Below are 20,780 nucleotides of genomic sequence, written 5' to 3' on the forward strand. Positions count from 1 at the left end.
AAAAGGCAATGAAAATCGCAGTCAAAGTACACCAAAGTCCGCTGATTCACCCAGTACAAGAATTATGCTTCTAGTCCACCTAGTTTTTGAGTTACACAACGTTTTGTAACTCCAAAAAACGGCGTTTTTCGCCTCTCACCGCGATCTAATTCTGACTCCTCATCACCCTGTTTTTCAAAATGGCTGCTCTCTTTCCCAGTGGCGCAGTTGGTAATGACACGGGTCTGCAAGCCAAAGATCGTGGGTTCGATTCCACCTTGGTCAACATGTTTTTTTCCCTACAAATTAATACACTGTCACAGACCAGTAATTCATATTCATCATTTATTACAATTCTGCAAACTTTTATGATTTTACCAGCTTTTCTAATATGGACCTCACATTCTTGTTAACACTCCATGGCACAAATACTCTTCCCTTTAGGCTATTTCTCCCATTTTAAAGTATTACTCCTCCATAATTGTAATTCTGTTAAATCAAAGTACTTTTACTACATCTTAGTACTTCTGCTCAATCATAGTATTTCTGCTAAATCATAGTATTTCTGCTACTTTTTGGTACTTGTGCTAAATACAGTATTTCTGCTAAATCATACTATTTCTACTATATTATATTTTTCTTTCTAAATATAGCATTTCTGCTATATAATTGTATTTCTGCCAAGTATTATGTTTCCTCTAAGATATTGCAGTTCTGCTAAGTTATTCCATTTTAGCAAAGTTCTTTTGCTTCTGAAAAGCTTTTACAATTTCTGCAACTTTTCAGCTTTTTCAGCTGGTTTTTGCATGCAGCTTCAGCTTTAAGCATCCACACTGCATTTTCGCAGGAAATGCAAATTTTTCTAGTTATTATTATTATTATTATTATTATTATTACTATCAGGCCAAACCCCAAAGGAGTTTTGCACTTAACAGACCGTTACAGGACCTTTGAAGGTGTCTTGAGGAATTGGACAACACATCTTTATGGAGCGAGGCAAGGCCAGCATATCTAACAGACTGCAAACTTAACGCTGTTCTTTGTCTTGTTGCTTCTTTGGGAGGTTTTGCTATGTAAGTTACCCTTCTACCAGATGTGGTGTGAACATCTGGCGATCACTATAATGTAAAAGATGGATGATAAGTCAAACCTGGTCTCTTCCTGCTGTTGTTCTGTGGTCTTAAGTGTAATGCTCACATTTCTTGTAGGAGCTTTAAGGCGTGGGCAATGATCACCTTTACACAGTAAACTGCAGTGGACTGTGTTCTGACACATCTTACACTTGGCTACTTCTGCTTTTGTGTATGTGATTGGACCACACGGGCCAGCCATCACTCCACATCACTCGTTGTCCTTCATTTGATAACCTTTCTGAAGCTACTAACTTCGACCTGTCATTTTGGAGTTGCTCTGAGCAGTCGTCTAGCCATCGCAATTTGGCCTTTTGTCAGAGTTGCCTGAACTCTTACACATACCCATTTTCTCCTGTCTCCAACACAAACTTGAAATCCTGTCTGTTTGCTTGCTGCTTATTACATTCCAAGCCTGAAAGGTATCATTGTTACAGGATCAGTGTTATTAATTTCACGTCTTTATATGTGGTGTCATTGACGATTATCTCACCTCGACTGAAAAATTCAGTCAGCTAAAGGACAGGGCTGGGCGTGGCATGTGGGGATATATCTGGAGACCTCTGAAGCTAAAAAGAGAGTCTGACGTGCAGAAAACGGTAGAAAACCGCTTTGTTTAAGTCAATACTGTCGGATAGTTAAATGCACAGTTGCACCGGATACTGTATCAGCTTTTATTTAACAGGCAAGAAAGTTTACCCAGTCTTTCATATCAAAAAATGGTGTTGTTTTATTTTTGAGAATAGGATCTTGTCAGCATCTGTCTCGCTAAGGCTGTGTTGTCTTCCCAGTATGACAGAACTGACGGGTGAGTGAGAGGAGAACATTTTGATAGCACTGAATCATTATTTCATACTGCATGCTGTCAAAAGTGCTTTGAGATGCAAAATAGTGGTGGCCGGGACAAATCGTTGGGAGATGAAGTTATTTGAAGTCTTTGTCATGTGTTTACCCAGAGAACATATAATACAGTTGGATTATACTTCACCATTGAGCCAGTATAAAGCTTGCTGTTAATGGAATGTGCATGAATCACTGTTACAGTAACTAAGGACTGCTGCTTGGAACCAGAGCCATATTAATGTTGCTCACGGTTTGAACTGTAACAGTGAAGCAAACACTGGCATTAGCTGCATTGAGGCGTTAAGCAAATATCACAGGAAAGTACTCGCATCTTGGCAACAAGGTTGCATATGGTGTCCATCACAAGTAGTCATTACCCTCTAGCTGCACACACTCAACCTGACACCGCATGCAGCATCCTCGCTCACTGACCTTTTAGCTGAGCAACAGCAACCCTTTCAGCCCTCCCCCAGCTCTTGTGCTTTCTCGCTCTTCTGTCTTCTCAGTGTGCATAACCTTACAATCAGCGTACATCCTCATCAAGCCCTTCTTCTCAATGCGTCCCCCCTCTTGACTTCAGTCAAACCCTCTCAATTCAGCATTGATCACTGGTTCACCTTCTCTACTGCCTCTTTTGCCTGGTCGACTACATAATGCTTCGGTGGTATTGTAAATGGTTTGCAAAGGCTTTGCTCCCAGTATTTGGACCTATGGACCCACTTCAAAGCTTGATAACTGTTTTTCTTATCCAACCCTCTGAGGATGTTGTTAGAGAAGTTTGTATAGTTATCTTTAAAGAGATTTTAGTATTCTTGCAGTGTGTACCAGTTCGACATATGAACACATACAGTATAAAATATTTAGGAAGGATGCTCAGAAATGTTTGGTTGGTTTGTTTGAGGTTTTTCTCCAGTTTCTTGGCTCATTATTGATTTTGATGCATTTCGCGCAAGCGTTGTGCGCCATAAGCAGGGCCCCATTGTACATGCCAGTGCTTCATGTGTTTGCAACAACCAGTTATTCAGACAGTAGTAAGCAAACCGATTAAACCAAACAAAACCAAACAGACACTGATGTGCAGATCGCAGTGTGTGCAGTTGTGAGACAGTTGTGCCATTTTTCGCCGTAATTCTTCGTGCACATGGCTTAGTTTACCCCTGACAAGAATCAGCTAAACATAGGTACTTGAATGTGTGTAGATTGTAGTTTGTCTTTTGTGGTGGGGCGTGGTGTGCGGGGCCGTGCGGACGCACTTGCACAGCATCCGCAATCACGTCCGCTGTGTTAAAACACGGGACTCAGGGGTTGGTGGAGTGTTCATGTGCGGCTGGCAGCCTGTGAGCTGCAGCCGCAGCAAATAAAGACGGCTCAAAATGACGATCTGTGGTCCCGCCGTGCCTTATTCACACCACAGTCTTGTAAACTGTTGGCCTTTGAGGGACAAAGCTTCCTCTCTGTGGCATCTTCTCAGACCATGAAAGGGTGTCTGGTCAGTCGAGCTGATGGATTACAATAACCGGTGACAGTGTAGCAAACCACTGGGTGGTCATATGAAGAGCAGGCCATTGGGACAGGGCTGAACTAAAAATTAGCCAGTCTGTTTGCTTTACAGCCACATTCATGAAACTGTATGTGCAGAATAATTTGGTCTAATACAAGAGAAAATCACAGGGTCATTTTTGAGCCACTGGTTTGTCCTTTATTATATTATTAGTACTTTCTAACCTGCTAAAATTCCCAAATGATTTCCACAAGAGATCCTGCAAAAGCTGCTCCATCCATCCTCTTCCTATGCTTCCTTAGCCTCAGGTTCACTGGCTCATTATATTTGCATAAAATGCAATCACATGCACTGTTCATAAATGCTTTGATATCCGCTGATATCGTGTATTTACTGTAATCTGGAAGTCACAAATAGCTCATCTAGAGAGTTGTTTCTAATTCGTTTGCATAAAATGTTCGATTGTGATAAACAGTGCGATTCAGTAGCACAGCAGGCAGCCGAGGGGATTGCAAAATGATTTCACTCCTGCTAAGTTTTAAAAGATACACAGAAATTCACAGATTTAGGCCAAAAAAAACCCCAAGACTTTCCATTGTATTCTTTTTAGATAACTTACAGCATGTCACATTAGGTTATTTCTGCACTGCACCTGTTCTCCCTTCTCTGTCCTCCATCGGCCGCTCGTGGACCGAAAAGGTCAGTTAATTTGGAAGTCTTTGTTGCATCTGCCAACAAAGCGTTTCTGTGCTATCGCAGCTTTTTCTGCTCTGCCTTTACTTTTTCTGTCCATCTCAACTGAAAAACTAGTCTAATCCGCCAACTCTAGAGGTCAAGGAATGAAACAGACGATGTTTGCTTTAACGGTCGCATTTAAAGAAAAGGAGAGGCAGGGGGAGGGATGGGTTGTTGGAGCCTGTGTGTAAAGGTAGAAGAGATACAGGGGGAAAAATTAAAAGAAAGAGATGGTGCTGGCTCCGGCTCAGAGACATAAAGTTTGTTTGCAGCTCTTAACAATGCTGCATGCAAGTACAAGGAGTTCTGACAGCAGGGGATTATGAGCTGATAAAGCTTTTTAGCCAAAAGAAAACTCTGACTTTGGATCGTTATGTTTTCACAACTAAACTTCCTTCCCCTAACTTTTTTCTTTGTGTGTTACATGATGCTGTAGTATATTGTTGTGCTTATAATAACTAAATAATGTAACAGTTAGCAATATATTGTTTATTATTGCCAAACCAAGGCTTGGCTTTAAACTGTGTCCAAGTGCATAGCCGGTTGGCTCTTTATTAGATATTATGAACCAGTTGTTTCACCTTTGTTCCTTATGATCATGCTGTGCATCTGCTAGGTCAGTCAGTAATTACTTGTTATTAATAGTAAGCAATGAAATTTTACATGATTACATGTTCAGTATGCTTTGTTTAGTATAGACTTTCTAAGGTAGTAGTATCTCGCGAATAGTCAGGCTCCCCAAATAGCATGTGGTTAATTATTTAAAATAAATATGGTAAGATGTTAACTTTTACAAAACCTCCAAGTGTTAATAGTCTCCAAGTAGCTCAGAATTAAAGCTTCCTACTGTCTGGTATAAAGTTGCCTCCCCAGAACCAAGTAATAATAAAATCCTTTATAACTTCTGCAGTTAACAAGTTCCATTTGTAACACCGTAAACACATTAAAATGATACAGGGTTTATTCCAGTTAAACAAGAAGTCATTACACGTAGAACGATCCCATTTCATACTCGTCCACTTCAGAGATTTTCTGAAAGGCAGTTGAAAGAGGCTGCGATTGTTCAAGGCTACGAAACAATCATTGTTTTCAGCCGACGGAGCTTTTTGTTGTGCAGGATTATCTATTTGCACAGCCAATCCAGATGTTTAATGCCCACTGAGTTCCTGTTATCAGGAGTCTCATAGGAATGATCTTTAACAGGCTAATCTGCCTACAAACCTGCCTGCAGAGATTAGTAGGCAGTTATCATTCACTGTAATCAGCGATTGAACAGAAAACAACGCAGAGCATTGAGAAAACCTCAGGTAAATATGTTAACCTTGAAACGTAACCCAAAAAGTCATTTTGGTGTCTAAACGTAACCAAATAACATGTTTAAATGTTTGAGGCTGCAGAACGAAGAATGCCTGTTCTTGTGGTGCAGCACAAAGTAAGAGCATATATAGAACAACATATATAAGAACATAACTTATTAATGACGACTTTCTTCCTTATTGTTAAGTAGGAGGCTATTGATCGAGAATAAGGCATTAGTGTTTCATAGTAGCTAATAATGATCCTAAACTGTTACCAAAACCGAAACTGCATCAGGAGTCCACTACCAGTCTAGTTTGTTGTTGAGCATGAGATGAGCCACCCTGCTGAGAACACAGCAGCTCGTGCCGTCCTCTCCTTCATTCTTTTATCAAATCCTGTGCTGCATTGAATCCAGAGCTTTCATTAAAGTTTGAGTTCTTGCTTTACAAGCATCAGTGGAAGACTGTTTGGTCGTTGAATGACAAAACAAAATATAAAGAAACATGAACCATGTGTAACGTAAATCTGAAATTGTATTCACCAGTGCATATATGAGAATAATAAGAATATGAGGGGAGTTTTTTTTCTGACTGCACTCTAGATGTGTGCACTTGTGTCAACAGATGAATCCTTTAAAGACTGATCCAGAAGGCAGAATAGGAAACTCAGGGTGCTGCTAGACTCTTTCTTAACAGCTGTTACTAGGAAACAATACTTTTTTGTTTTTCGTTTCATGCCACTACTGAAATCTACTACTAAAAACACCTATATCCTGACCAATCCTCCTCCTATATCTCAGGTATCCAACCAGGTTCAGCCCCATTGCAGAGATTTCCTAGTAGACGTCTAGAAATACAGCATCCTCTGCACTACACTGATTAGCTGGTTCACTTCTCGTAGACCACGCTAATCATATTCATCATGGATGAGAAGCCGTAGCTATTGGAGATTAAATCAGTCAACATTCATCTGTGATGAATAAGTGATTTCTGCAGTGCGAGGGACCCTTCACATTAAAAGATCTGTCACTTTGGGGCCAACAGAATTTCATTTTCATGGATGGGAGGGTTTGATTTTTCAGTTTCTCTTACAAAAAAACTCTTGCTTAAAGAGGTCATTATTCATTAATGATATGATTAAGCTTCATAATTTTTTTAGGTCATGAGTGCTCTATTCTAGAATGACTTCACTGAAAATGCACAGCATCACCCTGAGAATTTGGTTTTTGCTTGTATTATATACAGATGTCATCTTGCTCTTTTAATGTTGCTGTGATCTGGCCCTCATTATTCTCAGTCTGAATGTAGAGGCTTTTTCTAAAATGGATTTTTCATTAATGCCCTGCTATTACGCTGCATTTGCTTTTGTCAGTCTTGCTTATTTGGTGATGGGATCCTTTATTATGCTATAATTATTTATTAAAATTTTGCATTTCTCATAGCACCAATGGTCTTCTCTTATCTTTATTTTAATGGATATTTTTATTGTACATGATAATCCAGGTTTTATTTTTATGGTTGGCTGCAGTTCTGCTTTATTTTCATCTATAGTTTTGACTTGTCTCCATGTTTAATACACAGATGTCTTAAAAACGACAAAATAAACACCTATTCGATTAAAGGCTGAACAAAATGTTATTATTACAAAGTGATGAAAGGTTTTTTAATCATTTTCCCTCATTTTTCAGGCAGTGCTGTTGATAATAGTTCTGTTTGTTACTTTGTTTTGTTTTTTTCTTGCAATGAATTTTAAAGAAAACCACTTTTCTCTGGCAAAGTCCAATCAATGGTTACCGCTGCTTGTATTGTTTTCATCTTCACAAAGAGCAAAATTCATGCTCAAAATAAAGTGTTTTACCTGAATTGTTCTCGGGTTGCCTGTGTTTAAGTTTAAGAAACATTGCAGAGGACTTTTTTGAACTGCAAACATTAAGAAATGCTGTCGACTAATTAGAGTTGTTAGTTTTTCCAGCCTCGTATTTATATTTCAACTTGATGATGTCTTACACATGGCTGTTCTTTGTCACAGACCTGCCCCCTCCGGCAACCAGAGACCGCCCTCCGGGATGTAAGACTGTGTTTGTCGGTGGTCTGCCAGAAAATGCCACAGAGCAGCTCATCATGGAGGTCTTTGGACAGTGTGGCGATATCACAGCCATACGCAAAAGCAAGAAGAACTTTTGCCATATCAGATTTGCGGAGGAGCCAACTGTGGACAAGGCGCTCTTCCTGTCAGGTAAGAGGTCGCAAATCTAAAGCCTTAATTTTATTTATTGTTTAAGGCCTTACTGATGAAACGCAGTGGTGTGAATTTCTGTTGTTAAAGTACCACTTAAAGTGAGCTTGTGGATGTCCTGCTGCCATTCGTGTTTTCATTGAGCACTTCAGTGCTTTGGTAAAATGCCTACCAAAAACAAACAAAACAACTGTCAGAAAATATCAAGACCTTTGCTAAAACAACTCGCTGTGTAAACCTTGCTGGTACCATGTTTGACCCTCTTTCTGATATGAGAACTGCCTTATTCTGCTGGAGACATTCATAAGAGAGTCTGCTCCATGTTAACATAGCATGACGATAACGTAATAGCATCACACAGTTGCTGCAGATTTTTTTCAGTTGCACCACAACCCGAAGGTGCTTTCCTGGATTGCGATGGGGTGACTGTGGAGGCCTTTTTAGTACAGTGAACTAATTTTCATGTTAAGGACACCAGTTTGTGATGGTTTGAGCTTTGTGACGTGGCGTGTTACCTTACTCAAAGTAGCCATCAGAAGATGGGTACAGTGTGGTTATAAAGGGATGGACATGGTCAGCAGCAGCACTCAGGCTGCGGTGTTGAAACAATGGATTGCCAGAAAATATCCCTCACACTAGTGCTGGGCGATATGACGATATATATTGTGTGGACGAGAGAAAAGTGTCTTCTATCGTTTCTAACCCAAATTTTATAAATGATTACATAAAATATATAGTTAACCCTTTACAACCGGTCGGAGCAGGCAAACTCCGTTTTACCTAACTATTTTTAAATCCCTGTAGAACTGGAACCACGTAAGGTAGCGAAATAATTTTTTTTGCATGTGAAACCGGAGTTGTACTTGCATCTAATGCCATCAGCTTGCCCTAGGTCACGGTTTCCTTCCACATATAGCTTTGCAAACATTGCATAAGAAGCACTTGCAGCAACAAAAGCATAATATTCCAGAAACACGCTTTGCCGATGTTCATAACACTTCCTACATTGGCATATACGTCAGCGCGAACTATCGCACGTCCACCATTACCTGCCCGAAACCGGGCATTTCCGCGAAAGGGCCTTATAAGCCTATGTTGGTGTTTTTAAAAGTCATGTTTGATTTTATGCTTTTCTGTATCGTTTCTGGGATGTTTAGAACTCAAATTATAATTATAATATTTATTTTCATTTTTCCTGTAGTATATAAAAATTAGTGTATCTCAGAAATAAAACTATGAAGACACTCAAAATAAATTTCTCGTGGTTGGAAACTATTTTGTGCAACTTTTTTGTATTTACAGTTTTGAGGGATAAGCCTCTTAAATTTTTCTAACTAGAAATATATGTAAAAAAACAAAAACGATTTTAAATTTTTTGTAGTTTATTGCACTACAAATTTTTGCAATTTATATAGTTACTATGGACTTAATGCATACATATTTTTAATATTTGGGCTATAACGGTTGTATTGATGTATGGAAACTTGAAATGCTCCCACGAATGGCACTACAGCATGTAAAAACATAAAGATAAGCTCTGGCGGACTTGGTTCTATGGTAGGTCTTAAAGGGTTAAGTAGCCTGTGGCAAATATATTAGTGTTGTCTTCTCACTATACATGCTCTTAACTTTATGCAAGAGAAAATAAAGTATAAAAAAAATGATAATTTTTGCAAAGAAATTCCGTCTTGTGGTTTGCGACCTGGTGCTGCTGTACGTGCACCCGGATTTGCGACATACTCTACGGTAACTCAGAACAAAGACTGCACCCTCGGCACTTTCTCTTTACAGACTGCGTACTTTCTAGATGACCACAAGTCAGGTGGTATATCGTGATATATATCGTTATCGTGATATAAAATAATTCATATCGTGATAAATATTTTTTCCATATCGCCCAGCACTACCTCACACCACTACAACACCGCCAGTCTGATACAAGGCAGGATAGATGACGTTTACACCAAATTCTGACCCTACTGTTGCCGCAGTAATCGAGAGTCACCAGTCCAGGCAGAGTTTTTTTCCAGTCCTCCATTGTCCAATTGTGGTGAGTCTGTGTGAATTTTAGCTTTATATTGCTGTTCTTAGCTGACAGGAGTGGCACCTGCTGCAGTCTTCTGCTGCTGTAGCCCATCTGCTTCAAGGCTCAGTGTGTTGTGCGTTTAGAGATGCTCTTCTACGTACTTTGTTTATATCAAGTGGTTAAATATTCAAAGTCCCATAAACAAAGACCTTTTGGATATTTTTTTCTTTCTCTGTAAAATCTAGAGATGGTGGTACAGGGAAATCCCAGTAGATCAGTGCATTTGTAATTCACCTTCAGCACCCAAGGTTAAACTTTGTGGCTATACCACAAAGAAGAGCATTCAATTATTAAAAATGTTTTCGTATTTCTTTATTAGACTGAGCACTAGAAGAAATCAAAAACTGGCTAGTCTCTATTAAGTCACTTAAGGAAAGAGATCTAAGCGGAGTTTTCTACTACAGGTGCCAAAAAAATCCATTTACCATAAAGGCAAAAAAACCTCTACTAACCATGTATCATTGGCTTATAGGCTCCTATATTACCACAGTAGCTTCTGGACTACAGACATCTTAAATCTCTCAGAGCAAACACATTGTCCTGTGTTCCTGCTCCCCCCAAACTCTTAACCCAATTCAGGAATATTCTCTGCGTTATTGTGTGTCCATGCAGGTAGGTAGGCAGGTGTGTGTATGTCTGAGTGTGGGTTTGAATGAGAGACCCGTCGATTTCGTCCGCATATACTCTTACAGTGAGATGTGGGAGTGGGGGTCCATATATTAAAGTGTTGACAGAGCTGTGTAGTTCCCCCATAAATAATACCACACACACACACACTGTGCAAACACTACCTAGAAATGACACCCACTCAAGCAGCCCACACCAAGATCTCCTCATATGAAATATTGGAGCAGTAGTAGACTGGGAGCCTGAAGCAGATGGAGCAGACAGTCGAGACCCTGAAATCGCGCTCATTTCTTTTCCTGCTTTTTTTTTGGTTTGTTGTTGTTGGCATCCAACACTGTTTCACCCTCTTTTTATTTTTCCTTTGATGAGAGTGTGTTGTGTCTGTCAGTAAATCACTCTGCACATCATTACTTTGCTCAGTTGGAAAACACACTCTTACACGTGTGACCGAAAACACACGTTGGATGCACTCTGATCATTTCGAAGCAATTAAATCACAAAATGGACCAGATTTCACTTCAGTCCACAACCAGCCATTAGTGGAAATTGAGTAAGGAGGGGAGAGTGGGGATAAGTGGGAACTAGTGTGGAGAAGAGTGGGGGTAATGAGGGATATTGTGGTGTTTCAGTGCCACTAGAGAAGTAATTGGCCTCTCTAAGTCTCCCTTGTGTATTCCCAAAAGGATGCAGGCCTTCTGTACTCCACAAACCCTACAGCTAATATATCTTCTCAAACCAAGAGATCTAACAAGAAGAAGAGAGTAATGATGAGGGCATGCTGGAGGTGAATCAACTCGTAGATCCCAATAAAAAGTGTCTTCGCTGGATTTTGTTGGATCTAAATACACATTGTTGAAAGTAATGGAAAGTGTTTTACTGTTGGCTCAGAGGAAATCCCCAGTGGCACAGACTACACATACCTTTTTAGAGTGTCACTCCTTTCAAATGTATTGCTTTTCAGTTCAGTCAAGTGTAACTTAAATCATTTTTCTCAGCTTTTTGAGCAGTGTAGAAGGTGTAAGACTAATGGAGAGTACCAAAGACAAATGAGCACGGTTTAATAAGAAACTGATGTAAACAGGACGTACGAATTTGACAGATGTCCGGGATTAGAAGCATTCATGCCTTGTATTGCTTTGCTGCAGCAGTCTACGTGCCACAGGAGGCTGCGTAACTGTTACTCTGTGACGAGTGATGTCACATGTTACCCTCTACTTTTTTCCCCTTCGTGTTCTGAACTGTGAAGTAACAAATGAAACCAGAGACCAGAGGCACATTAGTTTCTCTTAAGCGCCTCCTACTTCATTCGACCATTATTTCTCTTTTATTTACAATTTCCGTTTCCTTCCTAGGTTATCGTATCCGTTTGGGTTCAAGCACAGACAAAAAAGACACTGGACGCCTCCACGTCGACTTCGCACAGGCCAGAGACGACCTCTATGAGTGGGAATGTCGCCAGCGCATGTTAGCCAGAGAGGAGCGTCACAGACGCAAGATGGAAGAAGATCGCCTCCGGCCACCATCCCCTCCTCCCATCGTCCACTACTCTGAGCACGAGTGCGGTCAGCTGGGAGACAAGATCAAAGGTAGACATGGATGCTGGCAATCTGTGAAGCATGTACAATGAAAAGCATGCAGGATATGAGAGCACAAACATAAGAAACACAGATTGGCAGAAGAGAAGAACCTGTCGCATGTGTGGAAGAAAATCATTTGCTTCTGTCACATTGTTATTGAGAGAATACAAAAATAGGCCTCATGGTACTGTCTTTATTCATGCAATCCAAAAACTGACAAGGTAGATAATAAGTCATGACAGTGGTTGAGTACTGCGAGTGTGTGTGCTTGCAGGGATTTCCCAGTGCAGGACATTACAGGAACAGCCATAAACTGCAGCCGGTAAATCTGAGAAAGTAATTCTGATGTTCTAACAAATTTGCTTTCAAAAGACGAAACGGCTGTTAAACACAGTATATCAGTTTACTCTCCCCTCAGCAACCGCTTCTCTCTTATCTCGTCCTCTCTCTTCTACTCTCCTCCCTGCTCATCCTCTCTATTTTTTTCTTCTCAGCTCTTTCTCCCGTTCTCGGCTTTCTGTCGAGTTTCTGGCTGAATAAACTTGTTTCACTAATGAGCAGTGACACTTCCAGGTCTCAGTCACAGTTGCCTAATAACAAAATGGCTGTGACTTTGTGCCTCTCAACCATCTGCGTGAGTCTTTTTCAGCTCTCCCTTCCCCAGCCTTTGGTGCGAAGAACTCCAGCACTGTGCCGTTCAAGCCAAGGATTTGTTTCTGATCACTTTGGGCTGCTGTTGTGAAAACTTTTATCCCAACTATTGCTTCAGATTTAGGTTTTCTTTCCAAAGGGGAAAGAGGATTTAGCCGTTTCTCCCAGGCAGTTGTATAACTCAGATCCTGCTTTTAATGACAAGACACCTATAGAGGAGGTTTTCACCAAGATCCCTATAAATGGGTGCTTGTCTCTGCCCTTAGCTGTTGTTGAAGTCCACAAAGTTGTTTGTTTCCAAATATATAACTGTGTGTCATAATTTGTTTTTCTTTCATCCAGAGGCACTTGCTTTTAAGGTTTCCTTGCTCTTATTAACCCTGCTTTTATTTTGTATATGGTCAGTACAGGAGAACGTGTTTTTAATATTACAATGTACCTGCGTTTCACAGTTTATTATATGAAACATTTATTAGTGACCAGAAAGCAGAGCATATTTTCAGCCTTATGGGATTATAGGTGAGAAGTCTCTGCTTTATCATCATGCTTGGTGTTTGGTGCACTCCTCTCCTTTCGTGAGACTGTACAGGGTACAGCGTGTTTTTTCTTTTCCGTGTCAATCGTAACTCTTACTCTTTCTTGCCCAGATGACGGCAAATTTCCTGAAGCGGTTCGTGTGCTCCTGACCTGGCTTGAACGAGGCGAAGTTAACCGCAGAAACGCCAACAACTTCTACTCCATGATCCAGTCCTCCAACAGCCACATCCGCCGGCTGATGAGCGAGAAGAGTCAGCATGAAAAAGAGATGGAAGAAGCCAAAGACAAGTTCAAGACTGCTCTGGCTGGTATACTGGCTCAATGTGAGTTACTACAGTCTGTCTCTCACCAACACACACTTGCATATTTCAATATTTACACTGTATATACTGTAAGTAAGCTCCTTATTGTGCAATGCAGGAAGAGGATATGATGGCATGAGTCAAATCCTTTTTGGTTCAGTGTAAGTTTTAGGATAGCACACCCACATTGAATGTAAATAGTTTGTAAGCTAGGCAAAGGCACCAAGAATCCAAATCAAGCCTGCATTCTGGAGAACTGTAATCCACTAAAAAGTAAGTATGACATTGTTCACAGTCTCTCACATGATGCACAGACCGTGTGCTTGCACACAAATGTAACTACTGACCGACACACTGCGGATTTAAAGGTTAGGCTTAAAAGTGTCATAGCTGCCCTCTTGTCTTGTACTAAATTGTTGTTGGGACCATGGCTTAAAGGTAAGTTTAATTTCTTTCCTAAGAATGAAAATGGATGTATTTATATAGCTCTTTATTAGTCCCGAAAGACCCCAAAGCGCTTTACACAATCATTCACCCATCCACGCACACATCCACACACTGGTGATGGCAGCTACATTGTAGCCACAGCCACCCTGGGGCGCACTGACAGAGGCGAGGCTGCCGGACACTGGCGCCACCGGGCCCTCTGACCACCACCAGTAGGCAACGGGTGAAGTGTCTTGCCCAAGGACACAACGACCGAGACTGTCCGAGCCGGGGCTCGAACCAGCAACCTTCCAATTACAAGGCGAAGGCCCAACTCTTGAGCCACGATCGCCACGAAATGTTCCCTGTAAGGCTCCTGCTCCCTTTTTGCTGCATCTATAATACAAAATATTTCTTTAAAAAGTCAGAGGAATGAAAGGTTCATATTGTTGTTGGAAGAAAACACAGGAGTGGAATGTTAAGGTTGCAGGATGGACGTAGTAACATACTTTCTGCAAGAATACACTGGAGAGCGAGCATGTACAGGGAATGCTTTGCACACTGATGTTGATAAAAAGCCAAAGGCATAATAAAATGGAGAAACCCACCTTTGGCAGCTTCAGCTCTTCAGCTGCTGATTTACACTAAAGTCTGCAACACTTTGTCACCACATGCATGTTAAATACAACGTAACGTCATTAGAGACGGTCGCTAGTTTCGCTGTTTCATTTTTATTAGATAAATAATGCACATGGAAAACACAGATGGTGGGGATATAGTTCTTTGTATAAACCAGAAAGAGAGGCAGGCCTGTTTGTTGTTGTTGTTGTTTTGTATTGGCCATTCTCAATTATTTCAGCCAAACATAAATTCTTAGCTTTTTCCTGATACTGTAACTCAGCCTGTGGGGGAGGCTTTATTTGTCATTACAGCTAAAGTCTGTCTGCTTTACTACTTGCCGTCCACAAATTGTAGTTTATGAAGCTATATGTCACCTTACAGGATGTCTCTCATCCCAAATTTAACAAAAACATGTTCACTTAATCTTTAGTGGTGTCTATTGTTGCATACAGTCACATTGCATATGCCCAGGTTTTGAGATACTGCTTCTGCTGCTACCTCACTAGATTTGAAGTTGTGTTACTTAAAGCCCTGAAAAAAACAGACTCAAAAGCACATTGCTTCTCCAGAAACTCCAGATAATTGACAGTGAAGAGGTTGTATTTGACCGACTTTCTGTCGAAGACGAGTAGTATACAAAATGTATAAATATTTCCATATATGCTCACAGGCCTGAAAGCCTGTCTGAACATGTGCCTCTCTTCTTTGCCCTGACCATCGATTGGATCCATCAAATTACAGGGTGCTGGGAAGATGATATTGATCCTTGAACTGTGCTATCTCTCACCACTCTGCAAACACACACACACACCAACGCACACTTAACTGGAGGTCTTATTGGCTCCCCCTCTGCGTGAGTTAGGGCTTCTGAGATACACAGACCACCCATGACCACCTGCATGACAACAGACAGGTAGCTGGTGGTGGAAAAATCACTCAGTTGATGTACTGCACATAAGATAAAATCTGACACAGAATATATTTAGACCCAGAGCAGCTGTCCCCAACCACATCGCTTCCAGAGTAAATGGAGACCCTGAAGTTAAAGGTTCTGGCTTATTGCCTCGTGCTAATTAGGCACGATGACCCGAAAAAACTCAAAGTCCAGACTCGAGTCTCTACCCTTTAAACGACTTTGTAGTTACAGTCGTGTAAAAGGTTTTAGCAGCGGCATAGAGCTTATGGCATTTGCACAGGAAAAATAAATCAGGAACACTCTTACTTGAACAACTTGTTGTCCTTGGGCAAGGTTCTTGAGAGCCCACGTCTGCAGTGGAGCTGCATTGTGGTCAACGGTAGCATACTGAGAGTCGGCCTTGGTTATTTTTGGCAGCTGGCAGTTGCTGAGCAAAATGTCCCTCATTAAACAATAAGTCTGCAGCCATGCTCGCAGCTCTGAGACACTGTACTCCTTCCTTTCTTCAAGTCACATGTGAGGTACTATAATTTGTCTTTTTTAACTAGTATTAACTTCAGCATCCAAGATGTAATTATGACTGGAAAGCTGACATTTTTGGGGAAACCTGTGATATTCCCAACTGGCATTTAAAAGCACCTGAACTGACAGGAAAAAAGAAGATATGAGTAGCTCTTCAGTCAGTGTCAAGATTGAATTCGGTATGTTCAAATTCGTTAGACATGGTGGTGTATTTGGCTAATCGTAAGCCACTCGGTTTAATTATACCATACCTGTTAAATGCAGATTACCCATTAATTTGCTTGCTTGTTGTAAGAAGCTGAGTGAAGTAGCTTCCCAAATATGTGCCTGGAAATATTTCAAGATAGCTACAGAACTACAAGATGTTCCTTCAGAAAATTTCAGGGGAGTTTATCCTCTGGGGTTCATGAATAACTGCCAAGTTTAGTGATCCAGTGGTTATGTTTGTGTCAGCCTGAACTAAAATAATCAATTTATGCTATAGAGCCGTGTTGGTAATTAAAGTCAAGAGTAGACATGTGCTAAAGAGCAACTGCTCTGCAGAAACCAGTTTGTCTCATATAATTCAAGCACGCTCTGCGGAAATTGTATAATTTATTGAACTTTTGCTTGTGGGAACTATCTGATCACTCTCCCATAGGATGATGCACTGGCATCAGCTGGTAAGTAGAACACACGCATGCATATACCACTGAACGAACACACACACAGTTCTTTACATCCCTAGTTGACTCCGCTTTTTCACTCCTCTGCTCCTTCCCAACTGTCCTCTCTCTCTTTCTCTCTTTCTCCCTCTCTCTCTCTGTCTCTGGGTGGTCACTGGTCCTTCCCTGCATCCTGCCACAGTTGAACAGATTGTGTCTGTATTCCAAGCTGCTTCCAAACAAAAGGCATGGGACCATTTCTCCAAAGCTCAGCGCAAGAATCTGGACATGTGGCGCAAACAAGCAGAGGTTGGTACATTTTGATTTAACTGTGTCAATCACATCATTTATGGAACAATTAGTCATTATCCCACTTTGTTTTACGCCTTCTCAATGTAAAGCTCTTTAAAATGTTGTTTGATACCAAAGAGGTGATGGTAATAATAAAGAAATAATAGGAAAGGGCAGAGCCCTTGTAATAGTAAGTACTTTGACTGAAGCAAGGCTGCAGAGCAGGTGCCTTCTCAATCGAGCCGTTGCGAGATCCAGGCACAGACTGAGGCCCTTTCCTCCTCCACTCCTTCCTCCAGCCTTGCCTCCCCCATGAAGAGATACAAGGTGCTTGGTGAGTCTGTTTCTTCCACCCCTAAGTGTGTTCAAGAAGAAAGGTAAATCTGTACAAGCCTTCCCTGCCCTCTTCACCAATAAATTAGAAGATGTTGATTTTGGGGGGGCTTTTTTCGTTCTCTGAAGTAAATGATTGAGGGACATATATTGAGAGCTAAAAGCATATTCATTTTCAAGTCTAACAGCACTTTTGTCATCTGCTGTCTGCTTGCTATTTTCTCTCTCTGCCAAATGGAACATTAATTGACATGATGATGGGTTGTATGTAATGGAGGGTCTGGCATGTGTTGCAGTCCTGCGTCTAATGGACCGTATTTGAGCATATCTGATTGGTAAGTTTCTTTGAACCATAGTATGAAAAACAACAGTTTTAAGATGCAAGTTAAAGCCCAGTTAAGATGCTCATTAATAACAAAATAAGTCATAGCAGAAGCAGCAGTCAACTTGTGCAAAAAAACTTCACATTGAAGGTAGGTGGTGGTGCAAATCAGAAATGTCGCTCCAATTATCAGATGTACTGCAGAATTATGAGCATGGAACTTGTGTTTATAATGGCTCATGTTAAGGCCTCTGAGTAAGAGAAAGCAGAATGATGCATATTTAATTGCACACGCTGCCATCAGGAAAGACCCTTTTGTTTTGTTGCCATTCCTCACTCAGTCCTTAAGCAATACACTCACTGGCGAATCATACTTTTGTACATATATAAAAACATACTCTTAGATATTGAAAGTTTTCAAATCTCTTATGCTGTGAACAGTGTTTACATCAGGCCTTGGGGTTTTTTCTGTTCTTTTCCTGCCTTGCATACATTTGAGTGTACAGTATGACCCTAAATGTAAACAAAAGAGACCACGGTGGGTGGACACTGCTGCTAAATATGTCCTGATACAAGGAAACATCCCTGTTTGAAACATCCTTCGAAGTGTTTTCTCTTCAGGCTGTTTTACACTTACAATTGCTGAGAAGCGATTTAGACACTTCGTGACATTGTGTGCTTGTCTCAAAGCGAGCGATGGTAAATGGCCTGTATTTATATAGCGCTTTACATATCCAGTCATTCACACACACATTCACACACTGGTGATGGCAGCTACATTGTAGCCACAGCCACCCTGGGGAGCACTGACAGAGGCGAGGCTGCCGGACACTGGCGCCACCGAGCCCTCTGACCACCACCAGTAGGCAACGGGTGAAGTGTCTTGCCCAAGGACACAACGACCGAGACTGTCCAAGCCGGGGCTCGAACCGGCAACCTTCCGATTACAAGGCGAACTCCCAACTCTTGAGCCACGATCGCCCCAAAGTGAGCGATAAGTGAAGTAATTTCAACTCTAGCTGTTGGGTTAGCATAAACCCGAGTTGAGTCTTTATCTCTGGCTGTTAGGCCTCAGGGCCTGAGGAAAAGTAATCGTAACTAGCGAGGTCACATGCAACCGGTAGGCGTCTTCAAGTATAGATTATCCTAATAAATCACTCGGTGCCCTTACTCCCTGTACATTCAAAGACTGTGAAGTGTTTTAGTATCTGTCAGCTCATTGCTTTGGATCAGTCTTGCACTTGAGCTTAACCTGCAGCAGGCAGAAAAAGAAAACTCTTCTAAAATGTATTAAGTAAATAGGGAACAATTACTCACGTTAGGTATAGAAAAAAATCAACCTCTAAGGAGGCAATGCTCCTTTATGCTTCACTGAATGCTTACAATTCCAAAAAGTGCACTTGCATTTTATGATTGCTTACAAGAAACACATCCACGCCTATATTGCTGGGTTGGTACAGTGCACTCAGCTGCGTGAGCCGGAAGCTGTTACCTTTAGTTATATATGGACGTGTAACAAGGAGTGTGAAAGGCAACTACACGTTGTGTGTGAAGGTCAGAGAACCAAAACAATGGGTTTAAAAAGTCAAAAACTGCATGTGGCTGTAGAGGTGGATGCTTCGACTTTAACCATTAAAGCTGATCATTTCTTTACTATCAAATAATGGTTTTATTTTGTTCATACCTATCTGTCTTAGAGGCTGTAGTGCTTGCAGACACTGTCCAGTGTATAGAGAATCGGTAAGTAAGTGTGTTTGTTTGGGGACAGTTTAACATCAGAGGCAGCCAGTATCACTCTGTGGCCTAAAGGCGAATAATAGAGGAACGGGCGGCGCTGTTGAGGAGCTGCAGCTCACAGGCAGAATCAAACAACAGCTGTCTCTCTGTTTTTATGTGGTGTGTTGGTGTGTATGCAGTGGATGTGTGCTTGTGCACAGAGGGTTGTTTCTCCACGTGTGCTTGTGTGTTTCGAGTACCTGTTTGACCTGTGCCACGGGCTCAGGCTGATAACATCAGCTGACAGATGGTTTTAAATGTATTTACTCTTGGGCAGCTTTTTTGCTCCCTCCCTTAGAAATTGTTATTTCATTGATTTTGCGCTTTTTATCTACTGATGGTGTTTGTAAACACAGCACTCCCCATATGTGTCTTTCTGTATTTATTTCAGTAAATACTTGTTTTCATGTTTCACTGTCTTTATTTCATTGATTGCCTAAGAGACACCCTGTTGATAATGTGTCCGTGTAGTTGTGTACATGAAGAGAATATCATGCTTTGAAAAAACTCCTTTGAAAGACACTAGAGGCTCATGCAGGCTTGTTAAGTGATGGCTTGTATGTTTTGCTTTTGTTCTAAAGCATAAATCATATATTTAATGATTTAACCCTTGTGTTGTCCTCGGGTCAAAAATGACCCCTAGGTGGATGGCAAACAAGTGTATGGGAATCCCGAGGACAACACAAATAAATGGAGGTCAAAGTTTAAATCACTTTTGATCGCTAAATGCTGTAAATGAGTGAAGTCGCAGGAGAGAGGAGTATCATGGTGAGATTGATCGATGCCTTCGGCTTTAAATCGGCTGCCTCAAAGTTCAACCGTTAAGCTGCAACAAAGGTTGAGCTCTATAGATGATTGTGCAGCTGTTATATTAACAACTGCTTTTATTATATTCATTAATATGTGTTGCATACATGTGTGAATCAAGTCCTCACCCCTTTTGCAGCACAAGCTAAAATATTAGGCCTGTCAGAGCATGTAATCGTGTATCTAATGCATCGTACATCTAAATTAGCTGTGCATTATAATTCTTTCGAGATGTATATTTTACACTAAAATGCAAGCATGTTACATAAAGGTCCAGACACAGACCAAACAATGAAGATGTGGTAGGATAGTCTTAGTATTAACAGTCGACCATATGTTTATTCGTTTGTTGGTTTTGACTTTCTCTCAGCACAAACCTGGAAGGTTTTGTCTCAATTACAGCCACTCCATTTCAGTGGTATGACCTTAATCTTTAAACCATTTTGAAACCTGCTTCTGGTTACTGGTCTCCAGATGGATGTAGTCATTAGCGATTCTGTCTGTGAGGGTGAAATGAAATGGAGAAGATTGGTATTTTACAGTTACTGCTGGTGTTTCCAGATGTGCCCTCAATTAGAATAAAACATGGGCATAAAAACCAGCAGCAGGCGCAATGTGCA

The 20,780-nt window shown here is 41.0% G+C and overlaps 1 protein-coding gene across 4 annotated transcripts in view; it reads left to right on the plus strand.

Annotated features, from left to right (window-relative positions):
• Positions 1–20,780, plus strand: part of enox2 (ecto-NOX disulfide-thiol exchanger 2) — a 133,449-nt gene that overhangs the window by 91,456 nt on the left and 21,213 nt on the right. For all 4 annotated transcript variants that reach the window (XM_042220527.1, XM_005913102.3, XM_005913101.3 and 1 more), the window contains 4 exons: positions 7,516–7,722; positions 11,788–12,021; positions 13,311–13,523; positions 16,834–16,940. In XM_042220527.1, the coding sequence (XP_042076461.1) occupies positions 7,516–7,722; positions 11,788–12,021; positions 13,311–13,523; positions 16,834–16,940 (761 nt within the window). The remainder of the gene's footprint in view (positions 1–7,515; positions 7,723–11,787; positions 12,022–13,310; positions 13,524–16,833; positions 16,941–20,780) is intronic.

This window comes from Haplochromis burtoni, unplaced genomic scaffold, assembly GCF_018398535.1.
Source record: "Haplochromis burtoni strain Fernald_Lab_line unplaced genomic scaffold, NCSU_Asbu1 Contig_4, whole genome shotgun sequence".
NCBI lineage: Eukaryota > Metazoa > Chordata > Actinopteri > Cichliformes > Cichlidae > Haplochromis > Haplochromis burtoni.